Source organism: Melanerpes formicivorus, unplaced genomic scaffold (assembly GCF_026170545.1).
Source record: "Melanerpes formicivorus ecotype bairdi unplaced genomic scaffold, bMelFor1.0.p_v2 SCAF_39, whole genome shotgun sequence".
NCBI lineage: Eukaryota > Metazoa > Chordata > Aves > Piciformes > Picidae > Melanerpes > Melanerpes formicivorus.
In genome coordinates, this window is record NW_027142391.1 from 4397847 (window position 1) to 4409325 (window position 11479).

General features: G+C 50.1%; 1 protein-coding gene and 1 long non-coding RNA gene across 2 annotated transcripts; both read right to left on the reverse strand.

Moving 5' to 3' along the window:
- Positions 1-428: 428 nt before the first annotated feature.
- On the reverse strand, positions 429-1828 carry LOC137451129 (uncharacterized). The gene is made up of 2 exons (XR_010989729.1): positions 1618-1828; positions 429-1261 (listed from the first exon to the last, which is right to left on the reverse strand). It is a non-coding gene; the product is annotated as an uncharacterized lncRNA (long non-coding RNA).
- A 998-nt stretch (positions 1829-2826) lies between these two features.
- On the reverse strand, positions 2827-10761 carry LOC137451128 (solute carrier family 2, facilitated glucose transporter member 5-like). The gene is made up of 12 exons (XM_068158333.1): positions 10434-10761; positions 8739-8837; positions 8310-8470; positions 7901-8025; positions 6310-6462; positions 6108-6233; positions 5638-5825; positions 5180-5290; positions 4829-4930; positions 4610-4685; positions 4003-4130; positions 2827-3872 (listed from the first exon to the last, which is right to left on the reverse strand). Exons 1-12 carry the CDS (start codon positions 10488-10490, stop codon positions 3639-3641), a joined length of 1560 nt encoding a protein of 519 aa, XP_068014434.1. The 5' UTR covers positions 10491-10761; the 3' UTR covers positions 2827-3638.
- Positions 10762-11479: the final 718 nt, after the last annotated feature.

Here is an 11479-nt window from a genome sequence, read left to right on the forward strand (position 1 = left end):
TGTCACAGCTTGCAGGGACCAAGCTGTCAGGGCACTTCTGCAGTTCCCAGAGACCAGGTTCATCCTCAGAGCTCTTTCTCACAGTATGCAGCACATAGGTTCCCCACCAAAGCCCACGAGCTCCTTTCCCTCTACATGCAAGGCATACCACGTGGAGCTGGCTTGGTATTAACCTCCCGCACTGAGAGACCACTTTGAACAGTACAGGACCTGGTTAATTGTCAACTCCAATGCCAGGAGTACCAAGAAATGCAAAGTTCATAGGTAGCTCCTGCAGCCAGAGCAATGTGAACCAAACCTTGCTGTTATTGGTTCATCTGCCTTTTAACACCCAGCAGCTTGCTCCCCACGTGCCTTGCATGTGCTCTTTGACTGGCTGTAACTCCTCCAAGCTGCTGAGACCTACCCACACACACTTGAACAACACCTTGGTAAAGAACTAGACTTTATTTTGTACAAGTTGGAGAAAACATACAAACAAGAAGCAAGGGAGGAGCTGTAAATAAACCACTAACTCCAGACAGCAAACAAAACACCACTTCCTCCTCAACTCTGATGGAACACTCCCAGAGCAAGGACAGACTCAGGCTGTGCTTCAGCAGAGGACATCAGGAGTTCAGAGCATATGCCAGACACAGCCTTGCTGCTGGGGAGGGCTGTCCTTCCTGACAGCTGGGGTGGTACACCCAGATATCCCTGACCATCGAGGGGGCCACAGAGTTCACATTGTCCCAGGAAGCAGGAAGCATGCTGCCACCACAGAGCCTGATGATGGCAACTCCTAACCACCAAGGAAGAGGACTAATCCATGAACAAGTTCCATCCATCACCACCACAAAACAAGCATGTTTGCACACTAATTGTCCACATTCAAGTGAGGAACAGGAGCCAGGCCTGAAGGCCTCACACACCAGGTCTGAAATCCATGCCCAGGACAGTCCTACTCAGAAGTCTTCCTATCACCATGCCATTTGTTCACCCCACAAGTCACAACATACTGCCTTTGTCAGGCAGAAAAGCAAACTCCCAAACAATTCTAAAGATTTATAAAGGAAGGAGAGGGGAAGGATGGAAGAAACCCAGGAAGTCGGAGCGCAGCCAAGCAGTGTCTTCCAGAGGATCCTGGGCATAAGTCAAGACCAAAGCAGCTGATATCTGCATGCCAAGGAGAAGCAGGACCTCTTCTGTTCCTTCAGCCACTCCAGCAGTGCTTCTCCCCAGGCTTCAGCTCCCTCTGTGGGGCTCTGGGATGATCCCACACCTGCTCAAAAGGAAGTACAGTGAAAAACCAGGACTGGCTCATCGTCCTGCAGCTAACACACACAGCTTTGTCCTGAGCCAGGACAACAGGCTTGCTGCAGCTCAAGCCACAGGCACATCACCGTGCAGCAGCGGAACACAGGCACAATGGACCCATTCCGAATGCACAACCAAGTACCCCATCCCCAGCCACCTTCAGGAGCATCTCAGACAGAATTCTCCAGGCCATGCCTGCTCGTATCTCAGCGCAGAGTGTACTGACAACCTAAACTACTAGCTTGTCATACAGCAGCATAGGAAATGAAAACTCCCCGGCGAGAATTACTTTTCACTTTCAGATGTGAAGCGCATCCTCACCTCCTTAAAGCAGGACGTGAAGCCACCTGGCATTGGGAGGGCATGGCCGGCGAGGTCTCGGCTCACGGGGGCAGCGGAAGCTCCGGCGAGCCCGGCACAGCCAGGGAGTGGGAAACCGCGGCCACAGAGGCCCCTCGAGCGGCACTACAGGGCACGAGCGGCTGAGACCACACAAGGGCAGAGGGCTGGAAGGCCTCGCCGCTGCCGCCACACTCACCTAGAGCCCAGGAAGCCGCTCCAGCCAAGCCTGACTCGCCGCCTCACCTCTCACCAGCACCGCCGGGCTGCGCGGACTCCAGGCTGTAGCGGTATAGCACACCCCACGCAGCTGAGCCGCTCTCCTCCAGCTCCCCATTGGCCGGCTCACATCCGCTCCGGCTTCCCATTGGTCGGCCCGGCCCCTCACCGCTTTCTCGTTGACTACCGCCTCCTCGAGCCAGAGGCGGGCTCGTGGGCGTGGTAGTGCGGGAGGGGCGGGGCCGCGCTCTCCTCCGCCTGCACTGGCACCGCCCAGGGGCTGGGAGAGGTGCGGCAGAGGTTGAAGGGTTGGTGTCCGTCGGGGGAAGCCAAGCAGCTCCCCTGCTGCCCTGTCGGCGACGAAGACGTTTCCTTTGTGCACTGTGCGTTTGTCTACAGGCACTAGAAAAGTGATGGTGCCCAGTGCTTGGCACTTGGTGAAGCCACATCTCGGACACGAGGTTGAGGTTGGATGTGAAAAATTTCTTCCCCAAAAGGCTGGTGAAGCCCCGGACGAGGCTGCCCAGGTCAGCGGTGGGGTCCTCAGCACTGAGGGTTTGCATAAGCCATGGAAAAATGGTGCTGAGGGATGTGGTACAGTGCTGGGTTAGAGATTGGACTTTATGGACTTAAGGGTTTCTGGCCACCAAAACAATTCTATGATTCTTACATTGACTTTGCATCTTCCTGTAGGAACATAAAGACTTGATGGGAGAGAGAAAAGGAAATTACCAGTTTTATTGCTACTAAAACTGGAAGCTGAGCCTTGGTTTTGCCAGGGCTCCTCAAGAGTGTTGTTCAGGGTGGCAATGTCTTGTTGCTGAAATCCCATTGCTGCCTGCGGGGCAGAGAAGCACAGCCATGCATTCATGGAATCATTGAATCATTTTGGTTTGAAGAGACATGCAAGCTTATCAAGTCCAACTGTTCACAAGTGCAGAAATTAACACCAGGAAGAAGGCTGACAACAGGAAGACTAAGAGAGGGTTGTTTATTACTTCTAGGAGAAGGTTAATGACCAATACAGGACTCATCAAAATGTGGTTTGTCTTAGCGCTACAGAAGGGAGTCTGCAATTGGGAAATCCCATTGCAAGGTCAAAACATTTGAACAAGGCCACAGGCTGCCCTGGGAAAAGCATGATGTTGTCCCTTCTCTCACCTTCTCATGCCCTTAGCTTTCACTCCTGGACAGGATTGCTGCTGTTGAAGGTAGAGCAGCATCCCCAGCTGTGAGAGTGTGAAGCCCCAAGCAGGGACTGGGGCTTTGTCTTGCTGGGGCTCAGAGCCATGTGTTTAATCTTTGAGGCACACAGAAGAAGGACAAGAGTTGACAGGATGAAAGCCATTATCAGCCCACCCAACAAACAGGACAACTGACACCTCATCCCAGAGCAGCAAACATGCTGGACCCCCAAATACATGACGGATACCTCCTCTGCAATTCCCAGCCTAGAGCCTGGCTTGTGGCACCTGAGATGTGTCAATCAGGACATCAGGGGCATACACCACCTCATGACACAGGTTAGTAGATCACAGGAGCTGAGCAGGCTGAGGACATTTGCCCTTTTCTTGTGACAAATCCCATGAATGGTGATCTGCTGGGGCAGTGGCTATGGCAGGAACCAGACTGGTCCTGCTGATTACTTAAAAGGAGCAAGATCTCAAGACACAATGGCTAATAGGAAAAGTCCTTCTGTGGAAAGACTACAGTATCAAATGATAAATTGATGTATTTGTTCTTCCACTGAAAAATGTCTGGGCCAGGCCAAATCATGGTCTAGGTCACATCTCACTGCTGGACGTTGATTTCTTCTCTGCCTGCCCACCTGAGACAGTATGGAAATCCTTAAGCTCTTCTTTATCTTCCTGAATCTCCACCTTGTTCCTCTTGGCCATCATCTTGTTGATTTCCATAAAGGTTTTGTTCTTTGTCTCAGGGACAATAAAGAAGATGTAAACTATGCTGGCAAGGCAGATGGCACAGAAGATGAGGAAGCAGTAGGGCCCTAGTCCCGCCTAGAACAGCAACAGAAGACAGAGCAGGGATCAGAGGGATACTCCAGTTGTGTATGTAATATTATTTGGACCTTCAATAGCTATCCAAAAAAGCTGAAGTCTTGTCCTGCCTTCTGTGATTGCATCTTACCTCCATGTAGAGGAACACAAGGCCCACGGTGAAGTTGCAGAGCCAATGCACAGACCCACCCACCATGAAGGCTGCAGGCCGGGATGACTGCAGGAACATCTCAGTGATCAACACGAAGGGAATTGGACCTGAAATGCAGATACAGATTTGGAAACCCCAAAGGCAATTCTCCCTAGTAACAAGTGACAGGAGGAGAGGACATGGCATCAAGTTGCACCCCGGGTAGGTTCATGTTGGACACTAGAAGAAACTTCTTTACTGAAAGGGTTCTCAAACACTGGAACAGGCACCCCAGGGAGGTGGCTGAATTCCCCACCCCTGCAGGTGTTTAAAAGCCACAGGGGAGTTGTGCTGAGGGCCATGGTTTAGCACCAGCCTTGGCAGACTCAGAGAGTGGTTGGGCTGGATGATCTTCAAGGTCTTTTCCAAGCCAAAGGATTCTATGATAAATGAGCCAATAGCTGGCAATGACCAAGGTGCATGGCCACACGGAGAAGAAATCTGATCCCCTTGGATCAGCTCTGGAAAGATTTTGATCTGAAACCGAACACAACACTTGGCTTTACCCAGCTTGCGGGGGTCACTCAGCTGGGCTGTGTGTACTTACTGGCTCCAATAGCGTGCCCGATGATGTAAACGATGACAGACACTATGCTGATGTAAGACATCCACGAGACAGTGGGCTGTGAAGAATTGAATCCTGGGTTAGATGTGGTTCCTATCTGAACATCACCAACACATTCAAGGCAGAACCACCTTGCAACAAAGGGAGTACACTAAGGTCCCAAAACACATGGGAGGATCACCTGAGCCATTCAGCACACACCTGGAGATTGAGGGCCAGAGTTAGCACTGCACAGGAGACACAGCACAATCCAAAGCCAGTAAGGAGAAGGATTCTCCTCCCCAGGGATTCCACAATGAAAACCTGAAAGAGAGAGAAGAGGGTGAGAAACCAGACTCTGTGGACACAACACTTCTTACTCCAGCAAAATCTACCAAGGTAGCCCTTGCGCCATAAGGTATTCAGGGATATTTCCACTATCTGCTGAGAGGTTGTGGGTACGAAGTGACCCAGGAACTGCACAAATCTGGATGTGTTAATAACACTAAGAAAATGGGAAAGCCATTCATCAGAACCCAATGCCAGTGAGGACTGTGAAGAATAGAAACTTACAGCAAGCAAAGTCATGACGACATTGATGGCCCCTATAGAGACTGTGACATACTGAACGCTGTCTTCTTCCACACCTGCTGACCGGAAGATTTTGTCTGCATAGTAGAAGACCTGCAGCAAAACCAGAGCTGTGTTCATGTGTGAACAAAGGCAAAACAGAGGAATCCCATCCTGGCTGCTTTTCCATCCTGGAACTGGTGCACAGAAGCCCAAGAACTGAACTCTCCTTTCTGGAGATGTTGGTGTTTGCATCCAGACACAAGCAGCTTACTCTAAGCGTCCAAACCATCCTCACTGAGTCTCTATCTGGTACAGTTAAGTATTGGATTTGGTACTGGCCTGGGTCAACCCACCACAACGTGAGGCATCCTAGGTGCTAGCCCTGTGTCAGCACTGCCTCACAGCATCCACAATACATTTCCCACCCTGCTGGCCTTTCCCAGCTGCTTCCCACTCACTGCATTCACTCCAGAGAGCTGCTGGCCCATCATCATGACAATGATAGAGATGAGCTGCCACCGCAAGCCTCTGAAGGTGAACAGGCTGAGGACAGTGAATTGTCCTTCTTCCTTTTCTGAACGGTCTTCCTGGCGCATTTCTTCTATCTCCTCATCCACATCAGGCCTGCCTCTCAGCTTCTGCAGAGCTAGTCAGGAGAAGAAGGTGAGTTATGGACCCCAGGCAGCAGGTGTACAGTGAGCTGTCCTGCTTCAAATCAAGAGAGAACAAGATGCAAGCCATGGCCAGCAGTGCTTCCACGGGGGGAAGTCAGGGATTCACACTTGCACAGAAAGGAGCAAAGTTGCAGCAATTCCATCCAGCAGCACCATGTCAGTGCAGAATCTCCTACTTGCTTGCTTGTCAGTTGTGTGCCACAGTCAGATCTGCCCCATTCCACCTCCCCTTCCAGTAAAGGCTGATGCTCTACCTTTCCGTGCTTGCTCTTCATTGCCCTTCTGTATCAGCAGGTACCTGGGACTCTCAGGGAAGAAGGGCAATAGAAGGAGCTGAAGGAGTGATGGGATCCCAGTGAGCCCCAGCAGCACAGGCCAGCCTGTGAGACAAGAAGGCAACCCTCAGAAATCTTTCCCCAGTGGAGCCCACAGAGAAGTCCCAAGGCAGGGCTTTACCTTCAACATTCCCAAGGATGCTGTTGAGACCAAAGATCTGAGCAACAAGGATCCCGAAGGAGATGAAGAGTTGTGGTACTACCCCAATGGCACCTCTCAGATTTCTGGGGGCTATTTCCCCAAGAAACATGGGAACCACATTGGAAGCCAAACCTAGGAGGTAGAGAACAGTGTTAGCCACGCAGCTGCCTGACATCAGCATGCTCACTACCTTCATCAGTGTGCTGGTGTCCCATATGAGACCACAATGATCCCTGCTTGGCTGCAGGACTTATGGAAACTTGGCACCCAAATCCTTCTGCTCCAGCTGAAGCTTTAATGTCATCTTCTAGCCAGTGAACAAGCTGTGTGTGTTTCCCTCCTTCTACAGTGGAATATGGGACAAAACCCACATGGCATTGGATCTCTTGGTGTGAGAAGAGGTACAAAACCCAACACTGCATCTGGATTGTTTCACCCACCTCAGTTGAAGCACAGAAGAGAACCAACTATGTGTGCACAAGGAGCCTTAGAAGAGCAACCTGCCCACCTTCTGCTGCTTTGAGGGTCTAGGTTATTAACTGCTCAGCAGTAAGGCATTTTAGGAGTCCAAGAAGACTAGCAGTAGCCTGCCTACAGACCTGGCAGATGATCTGGGGGCTCTCAGTGTCCATCAGCTTTCTCCTAGCAGGGTCTGCCAAGTATTTCAACACAGCAGATTAAATTACAAACATGTAGTGCTCAGGTTTGGGAACAAACTCTAAGTGTGAGGAAGGAATTTCTGATTTCTCTAAACCAAGGAAATAAATCAGTGTCCAAACAAGCTGGCATGAGGGCAGAGGGATGTGACTTCTTGTTGGCTATTAAACATTTACTGCTCCTTTAATTGCTCCGGAATATTTTGCAGAGAGCTTTGCTATCTTACAGATAGCACAGAATCACTGAGTCACAGAATTGTTCAGGCTGGAAAAGACCTTTAAGATCATCAAGACCAACCATTAACCCAGCACTGTCAAGTCCACCACTAAACCATGTGCCTCAGCACCACATCTCCTCTATCAGCATGCTGCAGTAGGTAACTCTACTTGAGCAGGACATAGGTTATTTTGAGGATCACTCTGTGTCACCCACAGTGACACCAAGAGCTGCCAGCTCCCACGCCTATGCTGTAAATCCTGGCATGCAAACCCCAAGCTCCTGGTGCCAGATGACCATGTGAGGCTCTTATCTTGCATTTCTAAAGTCCCTAGCCCTCAGGAGCTTGGAGCTACAAAGGTGATTGAGCTGTTATCTGAAAGCCGAAGGCATGGCTACAAGTACAAAGCATCTAGAAAACAAACCGAACTCCTGAGGTGCAGTGGTTTAAGCTCCCACTCTAACCAGCCTTTTAACTGCCCAGATCAAAACCTGCTAGCAGCGACTCCTGCACTCCAGTGGTGGTGAATTCTGACTGCTCAGAATATGGGGAACCAGCCCTGGTAGAGGGGCCCTGCACACAATGGGGGCTGCCAGCACGGCTACCTGTGAAACCATTCCTTGTGAGAATACAACCTCTTTACATAGCCAAGAACACATTCATTGCTCTCCTTCTGCCATCCAACCTCTCACTTACCAGCAAATATTCCCATGATAAAACGTGAAACGATGATTACTTCAAAGGTTTTTGCTAGCTCTGAGGTTCCCATAAGGAGTGCAGCACCAATGGAGAAGACATTATTGATCAGCAGAGTGCCCTTTCTGCAAAGTACCAGGGAAGGAGACAGAGTCAGTCTACCTGGCTCAGTGCCCAGCACGCAGCCTGGGCCTGACCAAATTGAGTCCAGAAATTCTTCTACATGTGGGAGATAAGGTGTGTTGCTGAGTCCAGCAACTAAGCAGCAGCCCATCTGCTTTACAATCAAGGTGTGCAAGACACAGTCATGCTCCTGGCAGCCCTGGTGAGCTGGACTGACTTGTGAGGCAAATCTTATCTGAACCCAGCAAACAGATGATGAAAGCTCCCAAGCACTGCTGTCACATACCGGCCACAATTGTTGACTAGAGGCCCCACCATGAGGGACCCAAAAAAGCCTCCCAGAGGGTACATGGACACAGTAAGAGACCAGAGTAATGTCATGAAGGCACTATCCATAGGCTTGTCAGTCCTGTTTATGTAGGTTTGGTTGTAAAAGTCCTGCATGTACTGGAATGAAAGACAGGATACCTTTAATGCGGTCAAGTTTTCATGCTGGAAAGGTTCATCACCCACAAATACCATGGATTCCCTCCCGTCACTCTCACCCCTAGATTCCAGAAGGAAGACATTCCTTATGCTGGCAAAGACCAAACACCTTAACACCCCCATTTCCCCTCCCAGGGAACCACCAATACCCACAGTCTGCTGTTACAAGGCTGCCTTCTTAGTTTGCAAATCCCTCCTTAGCCATGCTCCCTTCCACAGGCCAACCTACCGGGGCTGGAGAATTGATCACAGAGACATTGTAGCCATACTGGAAAGAAGATCCAAAGGCAGCTATCAGTGCTACCAGAGCAAGCAATAGTGTCATTTTCTGCAGAGGGGAAAGAACAAACACAGACACCACCTTAGGAGCTTTTAGGCAGGAATGACAACTAAAGAAGTCCCCTAAGACTTGCCTTCTGTGTTGTCTGCTTCACGTTGCTGTACAACGGAAGCCCAACTGGTTGCTTTCATGAGCACTCCTTCTGTTCTGCTCCATTTGCACCCAGTCATTGCAATAATTCTTCCTACTCTTCCCTGCTACTGATGGAACATTTGGATGATGAATAATTTTGAAGTTAGCATGTTTAAAGGAACCACCTGGCAGGGAAGGGGGGAGAAAACCCAACACAATGGTGTGCAATTATTCTTTTCCCAATGTGTAAATTGGGGAGTGCATAACACAGGAGATTGGCACAGGAAATCTTTCAAGATAAGATATTTTGTTTTGCATGAGGTGACAAAACCTCTTTCCTGTTCATTTCTTCTGCTATCACATGCTGGCTTGTTCTGCCTCCCACTTTTCAGGATCAAGCTGGTGATGGATCTAATCTGAATGCCACTGAAGCCAGTTAGAACTTATCCCAGTAGCTCACTGGAGGCTTGGTGGTGAGATAGAAGAGCAGCACTTTGTAGTTATACAGGAGGGTGAAATTGTCAGCTGGAGCAGGATCAAACACCAGCCATGATGTGGGTACAGTCCCCAGGTTTACAAGCACTTTCCTTTTGGCAACGATTTCATGGCTGTTCCGTCCTCAGGCTGGCCCTGCTGCATTGGCTGAGCTGCTCTGTTGGCTTTTTGTTGGTTTAATAATTCACTAATTCCTCTCACTGCTGCTACATCACTAAAGCCATTTGCCATCCAGACACATAAAAATCTGTCATCATAAGTATCCTTAATGACTGCGAGGCTTTGTGTCCCAACACTCAGCTCAGGCCCCACATCAAGTATCTGCCATTTCTCCAGACTGCTGCTGGTACTCCTTGTACTCCTGACACCCCTCAGGACCTCTAGCAGCAGACCTCCAGAGACTCTTGCAGGAAAGATGGGTTTCCTAATATCCAAACCTCCCCTGGGGCAACTTGAGGCCATTTCCTCTGGTCCTATTGCCAGTGCCTTGAGAGGGGAGAACGATAACCACCTCACTTCAACCTCCTTTCAGGTAGTTGTAGAGAGACTGTTCACAGCCTGCATTGGTGATTGCAAGGTGGCTGCCTCAACAGAGCCACTGGTGGTAATTGTTCACATTCAGCACAGCCCCCAGCATACACAACCGTGGCATTGTGCACAATGCCACAAAAACACTGCTGTGAAAGGCAGCTCCCATCCAGAGCATCTGCAGCCTACAACTGAGTAGAAAGTAGGAAAGAAAACTCACAGACAGAAGGGGAAAGTTCCCCAGGAGTTACATGGTCAGCCAGCTGCACACAGACAGAGAAAATCACCAGAGTGCAACAGGACGCTGCCAACGCACATAAACTACTAGCTTCAAGAACAGACACATCTCTGCTCTTCCTGAGAGATCAGCTGTGGATATGTTAGCCCCAAAGACCTTGGTCTTCTCCTTGCACTACAGGTCCCTGCAGATCTCAAACAGCTCCTCTTGCAGGAGGCTAAAGTTGCAAGGATACAGGTCAGCATACTTACCCCCTTTGAGCCTTCATGGCTGTTGGAGCTCGCCTGCTTCTTTCCCTTCAACTTCATGTTGGAGTTCTATTCACAGATGCCAAGCACACACTTTTAGAGCCAAAACAGACAACACAGGGCTTGAAAACGCCCTGCAAAGAAAATTCCCCTCTGTGACTGCAGAAAGCATCCAATCAACAAGGAGCTCACGCAGCGAAAGCACGTTGCTGTTGTCTGATCATCCCCTTGCTCTGCACCACTCCCTCGTGTCTCCTCTTTCCTTTCCTTGGTCAAGTGCGTGGCTCTTAGCTCAGATGACCTTTCACCAGACTCTGACTCAAAATAGAGGTGCTCTCAGCTAGAGGGGAAATGGGCTCAGCTGGCCAGCGGGAAGGGGCTGACTTACAGCAAAAGCTTCTAAATGAGCTGGTTTCCCCCAGCTGTAAGCACAGGGATCAGGCTATAGCAATAAGCAGCTACTGAGTAGCTGTGGATGGTGCAGCTGCTGAGGCTGCCTGGCAACTGCTTTGTTCTGGGGAGAATGAGGTGTTCTAGGGGTGCAGCCCTGGCAGCAGAGAGGGCATTTGCCAAAGTCAATAGCAATAATGGTGAACTGCAATTAACCCTCCTGCCTCTCTGCCCTTGGGCCAAAATGCTACAGCTGTCACAGCTTGCAGGGACCAAGCTGTCAGGGCACTTCTGCAGTTCCCAGAGACCAGGTTCATCCTCAGAGCTCTTTCTCACAGTATGCAGCACATAGGTTCCCCACCAAAGCCCACGAGCTCCTTTCCCTCTACATGCAAGGCATACCACGTGGAGCTGGCTTGGTATTAACCTCCTGCACTGAGAGACCACTTTGAACAGTACAGGACCTGGTTAATTGTCAACTCCAATGCCAGGAGTTTCCGAGAAATGCAAAGTTCATAGGTAGCTCCTGCAGCCAGAGCAATGTGAACCAAACCTTGCTGTTATTGGTTCATCTGCCTTTTAACACCCAGCAGCTTGCTCCCCACGTGCCTTGCATGTGCTCTTTGACTGGCTGTAAATCCTCCAAGCTGCTGAGACCT